At 51.5% G+C, this 16,632-nt stretch overlaps 3 protein-coding genes across 5 annotated transcripts; all 3 read right to left on the reverse strand.

Annotated features, from left to right (window-relative positions):
* Nucleotides 1-697: 697 nt before the first annotated feature.
* LOC102687653 (GTPase IMAP family member 7-like) lies at nucleotides 698-4,375 on the reverse strand. 2 transcript variants are annotated; one of them, XR_011191336.1, is made up of 3 exons: nucleotides 3,322-4,375; nucleotides 1,304-2,378; nucleotides 698-1,241 (listed from the first exon to the last, which is right to left on the reverse strand). XR_011191336.1 is itself a non-coding variant. In XM_006636917.3 (2 exons), the coding sequence occupies exons 1-2, from the start codon at nucleotides 3,326-3,328 to the stop codon at nucleotides 1,399-1,401; spliced, it is 987 nt and encodes a 328-aa protein (XP_006636980.2). In that variant the 5' UTR covers nucleotides 3,329-4,375; the 3' UTR covers nucleotides 698-1,398. The 2 variants fall into 2 exon arrangements, 1 of the variants encoding a protein (XP_006636980.2); XM_006636917.3 differs by having other exon boundaries at nucleotides 698-2,378.
* An 89-nt stretch (nucleotides 4,376-4,464) lies between these two features.
* On the reverse strand, nucleotides 4,465-7,469 carry LOC102687851 (GTPase IMAP family member 9-like). The gene is made up of 2 exons (XM_069197050.1): nucleotides 7,006-7,469; nucleotides 4,465-5,244 (listed from the first exon to the last, which is right to left on the reverse strand). Exons 1-2 carry the CDS (start codon nucleotides 7,010-7,012, stop codon nucleotides 4,574-4,576), a joined length of 678 nt encoding a protein of 225 aa, XP_069053151.1. The 5' UTR covers nucleotides 7,013-7,469; the 3' UTR covers nucleotides 4,465-4,573.
* A 3,475-nt stretch (nucleotides 7,470-10,944) lies between these two features.
* LOC102688058 (verrucotoxin subunit beta-like) lies at nucleotides 10,945-16,329 on the reverse strand. Of its 2 annotated transcripts, XM_015359688.2 has the most exons (3): nucleotides 16,300-16,329; nucleotides 15,084-15,236; nucleotides 10,945-14,136 (listed from the first exon to the last, which is right to left on the reverse strand). In XM_015359688.2, exons 2-3 carry the CDS (start codon nucleotides 15,181-15,183, stop codon nucleotides 11,297-11,299), a joined length of 2,940 nt encoding a protein of 979 aa, XP_015215174.2. In that variant the 5' UTR covers nucleotides 15,184-15,236; nucleotides 16,300-16,329; the 3' UTR covers nucleotides 10,945-11,296. The 2 variants fall into 2 exon arrangements, with proteins under 2 accessions (XP_015215174.2, XP_015215173.2); XM_015359687.2 differs by lacking the exon at nucleotides 16,300-16,329 and having other exon boundaries at nucleotides 15,084-16,197.
* Between the last annotated feature and the right edge of the window lie 303 nt (nucleotides 16,330-16,632).

The following is a 16,632-nucleotide window of genomic DNA, read 5'->3' on the forward strand; positions in this document are numbered from 1 at the left end:
CACCTTAAAAAACATTAACGACAAAAAGAGGATATGGAAAACATGGGCAGACTGAAAAACAGATGATAAATATCCAGCCTGAGGTGAGTTTAAGACCAAGAAAACCCACAGACACACTGACCCTCCAGGAGCAGGACTGGACAGCCCTGGTGTAGAGAGACTGGACAGCCCACAGACACACTGACCCTCCAGGAGCAGGACTGGACAGCCCACAGACACACTGACCCCCCAGGAGCAGGACTGGACAGCCCTGGTGTAGAGACTGGCTCTCACAGACACACTGACTCTCCAGGAAACCCCTGACATAAATCTGTATTAACAGCTTCCTCTTTTCAGCTGTCAGAATAACAGCAGCACGGGAGAATCAATTAAGCTTCTCAGAAAACAGAAGTAGTTATAAATAACAAACAGAACTGAGAATATTTGGACACGCTTTATGATATGTGTATTTTTACTGCAATTGTGACTGACTACAGAGTTTATGAAGTGGGGCACTTGTATTAAGTAACCAAGTATGCTACATCATGAACAATCTCTCACTGTTGGCTGCTGCTGAGTATCTGCATCAGGGTGTGGATTCAGCGCTGGTCAGTATTCAGACATTCTCTTCCTCACTGACTGGGACTGGGACGTGTCCCTCTTCAGATTGTCACTTACTTCAAGCTGCTGAGCTCTCAGGACAAACAGACGATACACATGACATTCTTCAGCATTTTATTATTCAGCAGTAATTTGTTAGACACTCTTTCCTGAGTCACAACTAGCCATCTCCCATACACACACGCAAACACAGCTCTCCATCTCTCACACCCTGACACAGCTCCCTCAAGCTCACACAAACACACACACAACTCTCTCTTGCACACTCTCTGACACAGCTCTCTCACTCCTGTGCGCACTCTCTGACACACCTCTCTCACTCCTGTGCGCACTCTCTTGACACACCCTCTCACCCCTGTGCACACTCTCTGACACACCCCTCTCTCACTCCTGTGCGCACTCTCTGACACTCCTCTCTCACACCCCTCTCTCACTCCTGTGCGCACTCTCTGACACTCCTCTCTCACACCCCTCTCTCACTCCTGTGCGCACTCTCTGACACTCCTCTCTCACACCCCTCTCTCACTCCTGTGCGCACTCTCTGACACTCCTCTCTCACACCTCTCTCTCACTCCTGTGCGCACTCTCTGACACTCCTCTCTGACACACCCCTCTCTCACTCCTGTGCGCACTCTCTGACACTCCTCTCTGACACACCCCTCTCTCACTCCTGTGCGCACTCTCTGACACTCCTCTCTCACACCCCTCTCTCACTCCTGTGCACACTCTCGGACAAGGCGGCCTTGTCTCTTTGGCGGGACCGTGGGATCAGTCAGCAGCAGTGAGTTTGCTCAGTTCTCAGCTCTCGTCTGGCTTGAAGGCCTGTAACTTGTCCATCACGTCCGAGAACAGGGCCTTGACCGCCAGCTTGGCCGCCTCCCTGGACCCCTCCGCCGACTTGGCCGCGCGGCCCCCCTTCACGGCCATGGAGAAGGCGCCCACCGCGCAGCCCGCGATCAGGACGGGGGAGGGCCCGGCGGCGGCGGCGGGGAGCAGGAACACCACCCCGAGCAGCGCCCCCAGCAGGACCCCCAGCGACACGCCGATCAGCACGTTGACCCGTTTCCTCATGAGCCTCTCCACCGCCTCCTTGCGGGCCGCGTCCGGGTCCTGGCCCGGGCCCTGGCCCTGCTCCCGCAGGACGGCCTCCTGCTCCTGCCGCAGGGCCGCCTCTGTGCCCTGGTACATGTCGTTGGTGAAGCAGCCGCCCCCGCGCGCGACCATGGCGTCCACCTTGTCCAGCAGCTCGCTCACCTGGGCGCGGTCGCCCGGCTCCTTGTTGCGGAAGAGGTGGCAGCCGCCCCCGCAGCGGCCCACCAGCTCGGCCAGGTGGGGGTCCTCCTGCACGAACTGGGCCGGCGGCTTGCCGGCCAGCTCCTCGCCGCGGGTCAGCAGCACCACGGTGTAGCGCAGGGCCTGCTCGCCGAACAGCTGCAGGACGGTGTCCACCACCCTCCTCTCCGTCCGCTTCCTGCGGCCCACCCGGATCACCAGCAGGAAGGCGTGGGGCCCCGGGGCGCTCAGCGCCACGCAGCGCAGGACCTCCTGCTTGACCTCCAGCTCCGACAGGTCGGTGTCGAAGAAGCCCGGCGTGTCCACCACCAGCACGGGCCGCCCGTCCACCTCCCCGCGCTCCAGCGCGCTGCGCTTGGTCACCGACCTGGGGCTGGCCTCGCTCCGGAAGGCCTTCCTGCCCAGGATGGTGTTTCCCGAGCTGCTGCGGCCCTGGCCGGTCATTCCCAGGAGCACCAGCCTCCGCTCCCCGCTGCCCTCGGAGCCTGCGGAGGAGGAGACGGGGCGCGTGAGTCCAGGGGGACCGACATCCCGGCGGAAGAGCAGGAGACTTACAAGTGAGGGGAAGAGCATTTCAAACTGCGTGCCAGAGAGAGAGAGTGCACACACTCTACACAGAGGGTGGTGGGAGTGGGGAGCAAGCTGCCCTGCCATGCTGTTGACGCCAATACTCTGGCTTCTCTCAAGACAGACCTGGATGAGATCCTTGGGAAAATAAACTGTCTGTGTGTGTGTGGGGGGGGGATAAGCGATTCAAAATGAAAACAAAAGGCACTTCTTTACTCAAAGGGTGGCGGGAGTGTGGAACAAGCAGCCCAGCCTGAACAGCAGGATGAGATGCTGGGATTAATTACTACTTAATTACCAACTGGAACAGAGGGGCCAAACGGCCTCCTGGAACTTGTTCTGTTTCTAGGGGGCAGAATATCAGCCTTAACAACATGCTTTCCCAGCGCAGGGCTGATGTGCAGCACCGGCCCCTCTCTCTGAGACCCCATCAGTGTATTCACACTGAGTGCAAATCCACAATGTTTCTTTTTTTTCCATGACCTTGCAGATATGACGTGTGTTTAGCTTCCTGTGCTTCCTGCTCATGCTGAGCTGTGGACACACCCCACCCTCTGCAAATCGGAATTTCCTGTGCGAATCTGAGATAAACTGCAGCCAGTTCTCTCAGTGTTTTCTCTGTATTTCTTACTCTTCATCTGCACTGAATCACAGACCAGTGCGCGCTCCCCCTTTCTGCTCTGCTATACAATAGAACAACATCTGCACCCAGGCCATCCATAACCATGGAGGATCAGATGACATCACTGTTGTTTTCTGGATTCACTTCACCATCTTGGATGAGGTCTTAAGACATGCCCGGCAGCTTCCAGAGCCCTGCCTGCCTGAACACCAAGGGTTCGCTCAGACGAATCCACTCACCTGCCATCGTCTCCCTGGGTCTGGAGTCTTTCTCTCTGCGAGAGTCCTGTTCCTGCAGGAGAGCAGCGCCGAGTCTCTCAGCGTCCTTGTGTCTGAGTGTCTGAGTGTGCGCAGTGTGTGAGCACAGAGCGGAGAGAGGCCACTGTGTGTGTGTGTCAGTGCAGGGCTGAGAGGGAGTGTACTGTGTGTGTCAGTGCAGGGCTGAGAATGTTTAGTGTGTGTGTGTCAGTGTAGAGCTAAGAGAGAGTTTACTGTGTGTGTGCAGAGCTGAGTGAGAGTTTACTGTATGTGTGTGTGTAGAGCTAAGAGAGAGTTTACTGTGTGTGTGCAGAGCTGAGAGGGAGTTTACTGTGTGTGTGTGCAGAGCTGAGAGGGAGTTTACTGTGTGTGTGTGCAGAGCTGAGAGAGAGTTTACCGTGTGTGTCAGTAATTGGCTGACAGATCAGACTTTGTGCTGAATGGAAAAACTTCAGTGTTTGTTCCTGCACTGAGGAGTCAGACAGAGCTGTATTGTTGAGCAAACAAGGTACAGTTCCATGTCTTTGTATCTGTGATGAGCAGTATTAAAAGACTGTCTTTCACAGCCTCTGTTCCAATTATCTCACTACAGCAGACAGGTCCAGACAGATGTTTCTGTTTCTTTCTAAAAACCACATCGGTTTCTAACCCATCTAACGTGGTTTCAGTATAGAAACATAAAAGAAGAACCATTATCTTAGTCAGATTCATCAGCTTCAAAGCTCTGCAATAAATCTGAAATGAAAACAACCAGTCCTGACATTATCCAGTACTCTCTATTCCTGTAACCCTAATCAATATTCTCCAGTACTCTCCATTACTGTAACCCTAACCCCAGCCAATATTCTCTAATACTCCCCATTACTGTAACCCTAACCCCAGCCAATATTCTCTAATACTCTCCATTACTGTAACCCTAACCCCAACCAATATTCTCTAATACTCTCCATTACTGTAACCCTAACCCCAACCAATATTCTCTAATACTCCCCATTACACACCAGTATTCTCCAGTGCTCCCCATTACACACCAGCAGCCTACAGTATAAACAATAAGTCTGTGGGGACCGGGGTTGGAGAGCCCTGATCTGGGGTGACCTCTAAGACAACTGTACGGCCCTTCAGTTCAGAAATATAGATTTGTTTATTTCCACAGTGTTGACACACAACAACCTCCAAAACGGACTGCGTATCAAAGTGCTCAGTTCGGGGCGCGGACCCCGGGGGGCCCGCCTCACGAGCAGGTGCACTGCTTCTTCCTGGCCGGTGCCGGGTCCCGGTCCCGGTCCGGGTCCGGTCCGCGGGTGTAGAACTCGCAGCCGTGCTCCAGCCGGTTGCGCTGGGCCATGCTCTCGACCTTGTCCAGCAGCCGGGGCACCTGGGCCGGGTCGCCGGCGGCGCCGTTGTCGAAGACGTGGTAGCGGCCGCCGCACTGCTCCACCAGCCGGGCCAGGTACTCGTCCTCGCCGAAGAACTCCTCCACGGGCCTGCCCTCCAGCTCGTCCGCCTTGGTGAAGAGCACCAGCGTGTAGGCGGGGCCGCGCGCCCCGAACAGGCCGCGCGCCGCCTCCAGCGCCGCCTTCTCCTCCGGCCCGTAGCGCTCGTCCAGGCCCACCAGCAGCAGCAGGGCGTGGGGCCCCGGCGCGCACAGCGCCAGGCTGCGGCCCACCTCGGCCAGCAGCGCCTGCTCCCCCATCTGCGTGTGCAGCAGGCCCGGCGTGTCCACCAGCGTGAGCAGCCGGCCGTGGGCGCGGCCGGACCGGCGCTCGCAGTCGTGCGTCACCGACTCGCGGCTGGCCTCCGAGCGGAACTCCGGCCCGCCCAGCAGCGTGTTCCCCGAGCTGCTCCGGCCCGAGCCCGTGATGCCCAGCAGCACCATGCGCAGCTCTCCCGCCCCCTGGGCACCTGCGGAAGAGGGGGCGTCAGCGTGGAGACCGGGGAGCAGAGCAGCGGACCAGGACCGGAGGGGCTCACGACAGCCAGGCGGCTCGGCCCGCGGGTCGAAATATGACACACAGCAAACTAATTGCAGAACACCGATCATGAACGCTGATCGAATGGATGTTCGACTATTGTTTGGGGGGATTTCTAACGGAGCGGGTCCGGACCGGGTTCAGGTCAGTACTTTCAGAGTTTTAAATCGGGTCGGGCGGGTGCAGGGTCAGAAAAGAAGCCGACCCGCGCATCACCAGCGCGCAGGGTTTACCATTCTTGTCGTTTACGCTACAACACGGCTGGTACCACGGCGACGTGGTTATAACCATAGTATAAGCCGGTAATTACAATGTCATTACCAGGGTGCAACCCAATCTGAAGCCCTGTCGCTGTGGGAGAGGTACTGTAAGCAGAGTGAGCACTTTCTCTGTTCCAGTTGGTAACCCCCCCAAGTCGAGAGGGGTCACGTGTGACTAAGAGAAACTGGCACAGATCCTAGATCACAGATCCTAGAGGGAGGGAGGGGCGTCTCGTTAGCTCTCGTTAGCTCACTGGAGCATGACAGACACACACCCCCACAGCAGGCAGAGGGTGCCATTCCAGTCCAGTCCGGAGCACGTCTTCGGCACAGCCGGCTGCCCAGTGACAGGGCCGGACTAACCGGCAGGCCGTGCCTGAATTTCTCTTGGGAAGAGCCCAGGGAAAACTCTGCGTCTGGGAGACCCGGGCAAGGGAGCTGATCAGATTGACTGTGCACACCTCCTCCCCTCACACTGACCCTGCGCCATCTCGTCTCTCTTAGTGTCTCCTCCCTGTGCTGCCCTGCCCTGTGTCTCACAGCTCTGCTGGCAGGATCCCAGCTGCTGTCTCCCACACGCCCAGCAGTCTGTGATTCAGAGGACTCAGCGCGGGGCTGGTTCAGAGTCACAGCCTCCCGGGCTACAGAGGCCCTGCTGACACAGACAAAGGGATATTCCCAGTGGGAATCCTGTCGATGGTGAGGAATGGCTTTTTCGGACGGCTCTCTCTGCCTCAGCTCCTCCCCCTCTCCTACAGGAGCTGCACGAGGCTGAAGAGAACGGTGGCCACCCTCTGAACTGCAGGCTCTCCGTCTCCAGCGGAAAGCAGGCTGGACTCTCAACACACCCTTTCCGGTTTCTCCATCGCTACAGCCCTGGAGACTCCAGGACAGCAGGGAGAATCTGAGTCCTGCTCAGCAGCACACGGAGCCCGACCAGAACCGGGTCGGCGCGCGGCTCTGAACAGGCTGTGCCGCGTGTCAGCGGGCCTGACAGAGCAGCTCTTTGTTCTCAATCCGCGCAGGAAAGAGGAAGCAGAGAGACGCACAGGCAGGAGGAAACAGCCCTCAGATCGCACTGCTGCCTCTCCAGGTGCTGCTGCAGCTCGTTCTGCCCCAGTCTGCCCCAGTCTGCCCCAGTCTGCCCCCTGGCTCTGCCCCCCCACCAGGCAGAGCAGCCTGGAGACCATGAAGAAGAGGCCCTGTCTCACACCCTCTCTGCCCTGAACACAGACACTCTCCACCGTGACGCCACACTGCCTGAATGAACAAGCCACACCAGAGCACTGGACACAGCTGTGTGCATCCAGACCACCACTACAGCCAATCTCTCAGCCTGGGCAGGACAGGGGCTCAGACTGCAGCCCCACTAAAGTCTACACCGTCTACAGGCTGGCTCGGAGCTCCTCAGACTCAAGCAGAAGACCACTGACCTGCCATAGTGCCTGCGGTGCTCCTGAGCCGGGGAGAGGGTGCTGTCCGTGTGGCGCAGGAGACGGGTGCTCAGTGCGTCTGGGCGCGCTCAGCCAGAGAGCAGGCAGGCAGAGCAGGTCCTGAGCGCAGGATTGCGGTCTCCGAGAGATTTCGGTTCTAGCCCTTGTTTATCAGAAAGGGAGGCAGGTCCACAGGAGTCCGCCCTCTGACGTAGCTCTGTCCTCCCTCCCCCTGGACTAGTCTGCAGGCAAATGAGCTCCTGGATTGTGTAGACAGAGGTTGGTGAGCAGCGAGAAGAGATGACGTGGCAGACGTCACGGGGAGGGACTGTCAGGCTGGTCTTCCTCTTTCTGTGCCAGGCTCACAGCTCCGCACACTGGCCCACACTGCCTCTCTGCCTCGCCTGCCAGTCCCTCAGCTCTAATCAGGACCCCACACTGCCTCCATCCCTCTTTTCCAGAGTCTCAGCTCCAGCAGCTGGGCCTCTGTGCCTCACTCTCTCAAAATCCCAGGACTGTAACTGTAATGTCCCACACTGCCTCTCTCCTTCCTAATATCTCAGCTCTACCCCCTGTCCCTCACTGCCTCTCTCCTTCCTAATATCTCAGCTCTACCCACTGTCCCACACTGCCTCTCTCTCTCAGCCCTACCCACTGTCCCACACTGCCTCTCTCTCTCAGCTCTACCCACTGTCCCACACTGCCTCCCTCTCTCTCAGCTCTACCCACTGTCCCACACTGCCTCCCTCTCTCTCTCAGCTCTACCCACTGTCCCACACTGCCTCTCTCTCTCAGCTCTACCCACTGTCCCACACTGCCTCTCTCTCTCAGCTCTACCCACTGTCCCACACTGCCTCTCTCTCTTCAGTGTCACCTGGGCCACTAGTTCAATTTCACCTCCCATTAAATCCCCTGAATTCAGAATCCCTAGTTTCTCAAGGGGAAGGAATTTAGGATTTTAAAGGGAGAAAGCTGATAGAGTTAGTACAGGAGAGAGTCTGTTCACTGAGAGTCTGTTCAGCAGACATGAGCCTTTCTCTCTCACAGCCAGCTGAAGATAAACTGTCCATCACATGACCTTCACATGACACACAGTCCTGACACAGTGTGGGGACTCCTGTTCACTGTGTGAGGAGGCTCTCTCAGACAGCAGTACTGCTCAGCTGTGCTTCTGAGCCTCAGTGTGGAACAGTTCACACACAGGTCTCTGATCACAGCTTGACTACCACCATTCTCTTCACAATACATCTGACTTCAACCTGCACTCAAGGTGTCCACAAGAACACACACTGTCTAACTACAATAGTCTTGGAGTAACTACAATAGTACAGGAGTGTAGGGGAGGTGATCAGTAGACTGTAGATCTCCAGGTGTCAGTGTGAACAGGAGTGTGGAGGAGGTGATCAGTACTGTAGATCTCCAGGTGTCAGTGTGAACAGGAGTGTGGAGGAGGTGATCAGTACTGTAGATCTCCAGGTGTCAGTGTGAGCAGGAGTGTGGAGGAGGTGATCAGTACTGTAGATCTCCAGGTGTCAGTGTGAGCAGGAGTGTGGAGGAGGTGATCAGTACTGTAGATCTCCAGGTGTCAGTGTGAACAGGAGTGTGGAGGAGGTGATCAGTACTGTAGATCTCCAGGTGTCAGTGTGAGCAGGAGTGTGGAGGAGGTGATCAGTACTGTAGATCTCCAGGTGTCAGTGTGAGCAGGAGTGTGGAGGAGGTGATCAGTACTGTAGATCTCCAGGTGTCAGTGTGAACAGGAGTGTGGAGGAAGTGATCAGTACTGTAGATCTCCAGGTGTCAGTGTGAGCAGGAGTGTGGAGGAGGTGATCAGTACTGTAGATCTCCAGGTGTCAGTGTGAGCAGGAGTGTGGAGGAGGTGATCAGTACTGTAGATCTCCAGGTGTCGGTGTGAGCAGGAGTGTGGAGGAGGTGATCAGTAGACTGTAGATCCAGGTGTCAGTGTGAGCAGGAGTGTGGAGGAGGTGATCAGTAGACTGTAGATCCAGGTGTCAGTGTGAACACAGTGCTTGAGGTAAGCCTGTCTCTATCACCCCTGTATCTCCAGCTGTCAGCAGGTCTCTGCATGTTAACTCTCTCTTCCTGTATCTCCACTGTTCCGGAGCTGCGTGTTGTGTTTGGAAGACTCCCTGCTGGCACAGACATGCCCGCTGTGTGCTGAGGATGGCAGCCCAGGCCTCAGTGCCAGCTGGGAGGCCTGCCCTCAGTCCCATGATGCACCTGTGTGGGGAGTGCAGACTGCAGCACTGAGAGAAGAGGAGAGAGCAGTGTGCTCCTCCCTCTGGCATCACAGACCTGCCCTTCGCTCTGCTCTCTTCTCAGCATGAGAGTCAGGACTGGCTGCAGGACCCTACACCTGCTTTCAGCAGATCCAGATATTCCACATTCTGCACAGAAACAGACAGAACCGGCTTCAGCGGAGGGTAGACACACGCAGAGGAGCTTCAGTAAAACACGGATGTGTTTATTCAGCTCTACAGGAGTGGCTACAGCTCACATCACTGCTCCTGAGACTCCAGACCAGTTTAGTCTGGTGTCCCACTGGGACACCAGTGACATCAGTGCATGCAGACTGGTGCCCAGTCTGTCCAGCCTGGACAGGAGCTTCTTGAAGGGACAGAAGAGTGGACGTCAGAGGACGCCCGGCCCAGCCCTGCCTGTGGTTCTGTAGAGAGTCGTCAGTCCCTCACCGCGCTGTGGGCAGCTGGTTTCTGCTCATCAGCCCTGTCCGCTGTGAGAGGTGTCTGGGGCCCGGCTGGGCTCCAGGGGGCAGGAGAGTCATGTGAGCCTCACAGGGCCGGGCAGGCTCTGAGCTGAACGCGTGGGCCGCAGGCAAACATGCCACATACCTGTGGTCTGCTGCTTGCTCTGGGGCTCTTGTACAGTCCTGCTCAGCATGAACACAGGCTGTCACTGAGCTGCACACCAGTGTGACCAGGTGTGTCACTGTGCTCACAGGCCAGCTCAGCATGCTCAGTCCAGGACAGTGTTCTTTAACGTTCTTGCAATGTGATTCAGACACAGACAGTCAATAGCCAGCGCAGAAAAGATGAGGCAAGGAGATAAGCTTTAGGTTTTCCTGTGCTCCTCTGCACAGTTTCAGTGTATTATACCTTGTCTTACAGCAAACTCCCAGTTTCAGAGTCTATTTCTCTCCCTTTCCCAGATTAAAGTGAGTCAGGGCACAACGTCGATCACTGATTGAAGCAATCCAGGGAGTGATGTTGATCCCAGAAGGCAGCAGAGTCTTGAGTGACCATTGCCACATGATGAAGATCATCACCAGCCAGATTAAACTGACTCCTTGCCTCTGCACAGATACCAGTTGCTGATTAGGTTGGCACCCACTGTCTGGATTGAGCTCACGTTCTGCCTGTTGGCCCTACAGGGTTGTTGTGTTGAGGGGTTGAGGCTCCGTTTGTATAACTACAGCACAAACACAGCGCTGATTTCAAGGAAACTCCTGAGAGAAAAGGCAGAGAGTGAAAAGAGTTTTAATCGAGACGTTTGTCCAGCAGGAAGGGTGTGTGTATCTCTGTGTAGAGTCTCTCAGGAGCTGTGGGACAGGGGGACTGATAGCGGGGTTCTGTTGCAAGAGCAGCAGTAAGTGTGTGCGTGGGCTGCTGCCAAGGCAACCAAATATTTGTGCTGTGGTGAGGTCACTTCCTGTTTCTCCTTGAGGCCAGTCCAGGAAGAGACAGAGCTCTCACACAAGAGGGCGCTGTGCAGCTGCAGCCACACTGAGGACAGGCAGAGACAGAACTCTCACAGTTTATTCTTCACTTCAGTATCTGATGATGTAGCACTCAAGTCTGAAGACTTCTCTCACAGAGCACAGGGATTGATCTGCTCCAGAGATGAGGTGCAACACAGCTCAGACACCTCAGAAATGTTCAAGATAAAACTCAGGCAAAAACTCTCCAATAAGCAAATCTCACTTTATTATTGAACAGAGAGGATGCAGGTTGTAGGACTTGAGCGGACTACACAAATTCACTTGATTAGCAGAACTTGCAGAACTAAATATGTATTTATATAAGTCACACTTATCTAGAGAAAAACACAAGAATAATAGAGGAGTCTTGCAGAGAGCACTGTCTATCAATAATAAGAGATAACAATGGAGTGTGTTTCTGTACAGAGCCCTGTCTGTATCAATAATAAGAGATTATTATGGAGAGTGCTGAGGACAAGCTTTGCACTCTTGACTGGTGAGAACACCACATTCATATATATATATACACACACTTCCATAAAATACAGATGTATTTGCTCAGTGTGGTCCATAAGTAATGAAATGTTTATCTTTGAAGTCATTTAGCTCAGTGAAAAACAAACCAATACTCTCCAGTGCCATTTTCCACAGCTCTTTCTGCTTGTTCTTCTCCTCAGCATTTCGGTTTATGTCAAATAAACCTGAACTACTGAATGTAAAGAAATGCTTTAAGTTATCAGATTTATAGAATTGAAAACCAGTTTCTGTTGTAAAGAGCATCCTGCTGTCACATGTCTCCTTATCCTCCTCATAAAAATCCTCATTTTTCAGATACGCCTCAGAGTGGAAAACACAGTGTGCAGCTGTAGGGTTATCACTGGCATTTTCCACTACCAAGCAGACAGCATTGAGATCACCAGAAATTTCAGTTCTCTCAGTGAATGTCCTGATTTGCTCCTCAATTAGTAAATTCCGTTGGTGCCATTCTCCGTACGCAGGAGCATCAATTATAGTAAGAGTGTATGGGATACGAAATCCCTTTTCACAAACTATTTTGTAAATCGTCATCCACTGAGTGTCCAAATCAACTTCAGAACAGGCTGGGTCTGTAACTACAAATCTGTAGTCATCTTCGAAGCTCACACCCAAGATGTAATTGAACATGGCATTAATCAGCATGGCTTTGTAATGGGCCCTGGTGCCAAGCACAAGGATTGTTCTCTCCATAGAATCGTCACAACACACATCCTCCAATTGTGCCAAAGTACAAAGCCTGGTGTACTGCTCCTCATCCACAGTCTGCTCCTGCAGGTGAAGTTTATAAAGAGCAGGCTCCTCACTCCTGAGCAAATCACTCCTTTCTAAATACCTAATTTTCTTTGTAGTGGCTTGAAGGACTTTGCTTGGGGCTCCAATACCATCATCCCCACAACTGGCCAGGACTCTGATGGAATAGGTGGTGTCTGGTGTCAGATCTCTCATCTCAAAAGGGATGGTCTGGCACTCTTCCTTCACCCTCAGCACTTCTGAGGTCCACTTTTCTGTACCATGTTTTTTGTACTCGATTATGTAGTTACGCACAATCTGGTCTGCTATAGTCTCTGGTTTAGCCCATTCTATTTTAATCCTTGTGTGTCCTTCTTCAAGCACACCAAAGTCTCTGGGTGGGCCTGCTGGCAATGTGCTGGCAGTCACAGAGTCACTGGCAGTGCTCTTTCCTAGTTTTGTTACTGCTGCATATCTGAACATGTATTTCTTGTGTGGAGACAAACCCGAAACCGTGAAGCACTCTTTCACTTCACAAGTTTCAACAAATTTCCATTCTTTTAAGTCTGACACATTCTTGGTCTGTTCTGAATCTGTGTAATACACTTTATACTGTACTGTTTCCTTTGAACCATATGCTGGTGGTGTCAGCTTGAGGGTGATGCTGTTATGTGATCTTTCAACCACCAATGGGGCCTCAGGCTTAGAAGGGGGATGGAAGTCTTTATTGACAAGTCTTCCCTCCTCGTACAGGTAGATTGACACTCCACGGTGATCAGTGTCCATCTCAGATGCAATGAGGAACTTGCTTTTACTATTGTTGTTGGAGCTCCAGAATTCCAGGAACCGTTTGGCCAGTTCCCTCATGCGCAGGGATACAGTTTCACTGCTGAACCACTGCTCTTGTGAGCTTGCTCTGACATGCAGTTCAGATTCCTGAGTTCTTAAGAACTTCAAGAGCTCTTCCAGGTAGGGCTCCTCTTCATGCAGTGAAGTGAAAACGAAGCAGAGAACATACTGCCCTGTGGGGTCCAAGATTTGCTCCTCCAACTCGCTCCCGTTTACCATGACCTTGATGTCTTTCATCAGTTTCAGATATGCCTTCACAACATTTTTCTCTGTCTCTTTGTTTTCCAGCCATTCAACAAGAGAGGAGTCTTTAAAAGGGGATTCCTCCTTCCTTTTCAAGATATCTGCCAGCTTATTCTCCTCTTGTTGTCCTCCGCGGATCTGAGGCAGCACCTCTGCCAGGTTCTTCTGGAATGTCAGCTTGTAAATGCGACAGAGATCTTTGAAGCGTTGTGCTTTTCTTTTGATCTGGCGGAACTTGCTAGCAACCTCGTTTTTCATCAGGTCATTGCTCTTCATTTCACAGTGCCCAAGGTGTTCCAAGATATTTTGTGCGTGATACACCAGCTCCACACTGATTTCACGAACCAGCCTGGCAGCCTGGTCATTCAGAAGTTTAAGGGGGTAAAGCCAAACCTTGATGGGCACTGCGTGTTCCTCCTCAGGCCCAAGCAAATTGGGAAGCTTTGAGTACACTTGAATCGCCTCTTGGAAGGTCACAGGGTTCGATGTCAGCTTGAAATCTCCATAGAAGGTGCACTTGATTTGGTCAACTGTTTTATCAGTTTTCGTGTTGACATTGACTGAACCTTTGACTTCACCACCAATCAAACCCATCATTTTAATTGCTCCCTCCATGCTTCCCTGAACTCCCTGCTTAGTCTCATCAGAGGAGATCTCACGGTCAAACACAAAGAAAGCCTGGGCACCATAAAGCACCCCTGTGACCACGTGTGTGGCTGTGCCCTGATCGAACACCTCCTTGAAGGCAATGTTCTGCTGCCCCAGCTGGTTCATGGTGAGCTGCTCAAACTTGGTGGTGGTGCGATAGTGCAGGGTGATGCGGGCCTGGTGCTTAGATGATTTATTGTCATTCAGAAAGCCAGCAGATCCCTGGACACTGATCATTCCACCCAGAACACTCACTTTCAAAGATGCAGACACATCCAAGGATGAGGTTTTCTCCTCAATAGAGTCCGATGTGATGACTTGGAAATTGGAGTTGCGCTGAGAGCGAACATCAATAGACTCCTTTATTTTATTCAGCTCCCATAATGTGACACCTGCAAGAAATAAGAATTATTTACAAATGTGCATACATGTATGTCTTAGGCAACACAAGTAATATTTCATACTGGACATTCTTCGTATTCCTTGTACTTGTACATCGCCTTCCATCTAGCAGTGCAGATCCCACTTGTGTGATGTGTGACACTAGTTTGGTGACAGACGTGTAATTGTGATCGTCGCGGTTCCGAGCGGGCTCATGCCCTCCACCACCCGTTACGTCCTGCAGCACCTGGGGCGCGAACCCAGGTCTCTGGCATAACGCAACAGGGCACCAGCAGCGTGAGCTAAAGGAGACCTCCCTCAGCCCAGGCAGCTGAGGTCCCTGCTACGCGCAGGGAGGGCGCTGACCTCACCGTATCTGAACTAACTCCACTACATAATGACGAACTACAGTCTATCACTAAATAGGTTGACGGGGAACTTCAGCCCAGACCCAGAATTTAACCTGGACACCTCGTATTTGTAAATATTGTGCCTTGGAATCTTCCTACATCCAAAGATGTTCGAATTGCATCTCTATAGACACAGTGGTGTGAAGAATAAGTGCAGAGGTTTAAACTCAAGCAACAGGAGTTTTTATCTTAGAAATGCCAAGCTTTAAATTTAAAAATGTGTTTTAACACCCGAAGACTTGTGTTCCTGGTATGCCTTGGTGTTAAGACATGAAATGCAAGAAGTGGCACATGTCCTGTCACTCTGACTCTTCAGTTCCACTGATTTTATGGGAATTCAAGTTTGGTGGTGACTAAAGATTGTAAAATGTTGTCATTAAATCAATCAGCTCACAAATTAATTCAATTAACCAACTAAGAGCACAGGGAGGATGAAATCAAGAATTATCTGTAGCCGATCCAGGCAGTGTGAGTGATGAGGATCTTTGACCTGGGTTAGGAGCTGCCCTGGAACGTTTCTGACGAAGATGATGATAAGACATGTTTACCTGGAATGAGGGAGTCGCTGCGGCAGTCGTACAGCATTCCCAGCTGGAAGGGCCGGCCCAGAGAAGCCAGCTCAATTGTGTCATTCTTGTCTGCAGACATGGTGCTGTTACTCCAGAAGAAGGAGCTCAGGGAGGTGGGTACCAGCAGAATAACTGCAAAACACACCAAAGCTACAAGTGACCAGTTTAGCTTCGAATTGACTGCAGTGCAAAGACAAAACAGCCAAAAGATGTTCAATAAAAGTGAATAACCTTTTATTCACACATACAGCAAAGCTTTCACAAGCAAGCAAACATTTCAAACAGTAAAATGACACAAGGCACAAAACAAGGAAGACTGACATTTCTGGAGATGTTTGCAGCCGTGTTGTTACTCTGGACCCTGTGTTGTCAAATTCATAACAGGAACCTCACAACAGCTTCTTTCTGGCCTAAATATTAATACTAATATTGGTACTACTGCCTCAGTGAAGACCCCAGACCTGTCCAGTGTGACTGAAGTATTGACACATGCCTTTAAAATTCAGATCAGACTCCTGCCTCACCTTATTAACTGGACTAACTTGTAAAACACACTTTCCAAAAAGGTGTCACCTCACATCTTATTTGAAACTGTATCTGAAAGTTTAATCTGTCTCTTGCCTGGAGACAGGACGATATTCAAAACTTCTGAGCTAATCTTTTTTGTCGTTTTACTTCTGTTGTGTGCTGTTAAAAAATGTGGATTATGTTTTATAGAACAGAAAACATCAGAAATGTATCAGAAGCACAGGGCAGCATTTTAAAGCACCAAAACAAACATAAGAGAGAAACATGATCAATAAGAATTTTCCACTTGAATGTATAATTTCTTTACTCAGTTTCTTAACATGTGTTACACAACACTGCAGATCACAGTAAACCTCTGTAGTTGGACAGCATATCCATTGGTAAAATCACAATAACCAACACAGCAATTTAATACTGTAGGTGCCCTGGTTTCGTATCAATGCAAGAACTCTGAACTGTTGTGATCAAATTGATTTAAAAAAAAGTATTAACAGCATATTAATTAATAGACAGTACTCAATTGGAGTATTTTGGCAGTGTACAGATCTCAGATCTCAGTGCACCTTTCTTGTCAAAAAGGCAGAAATCATGCACTAGTAAATTCATTATTAAAGCATAACTCTTGCTCTTTCATTAGTCAAGTTTATGTGAAATTAAATGTACTTACTTGAGTGTGAAAGGGTTCAGCTGGTGAACAGCTAGGGGCTACAAGCTTTTATATAATAATGTCACAGTCACATGGTGAACCTTGTCCTACAGCCTTCAACCTAATGAATATGCAATTAAAACTGAAGTGATGGTTTTGTGTCAAGAACAAGTTCCTGAATAACAAACATCCTCTTGGCAATAATTCAGATGCACATTAGACAAAGGATGACTAGAAGTTTTAATAAAACTAAACTACTCCTTCTTTAACAGCTGCAATAATTTAACCACAGCTTCTTACTGTAGGGCCAGACTGGATTGGAATTTTGACTGTGATATTAATTCTGATTGCCAG

The sequence above is a fragment of the Lepisosteus oculatus genome, chromosome 12 (assembly GCF_040954835.1).
Source record: "Lepisosteus oculatus isolate fLepOcu1 chromosome 12, fLepOcu1.hap2, whole genome shotgun sequence".
Taxonomy (NCBI): Eukaryota; Metazoa; Chordata; class Actinopteri; order Semionotiformes; family Lepisosteidae; genus Lepisosteus; species Lepisosteus oculatus.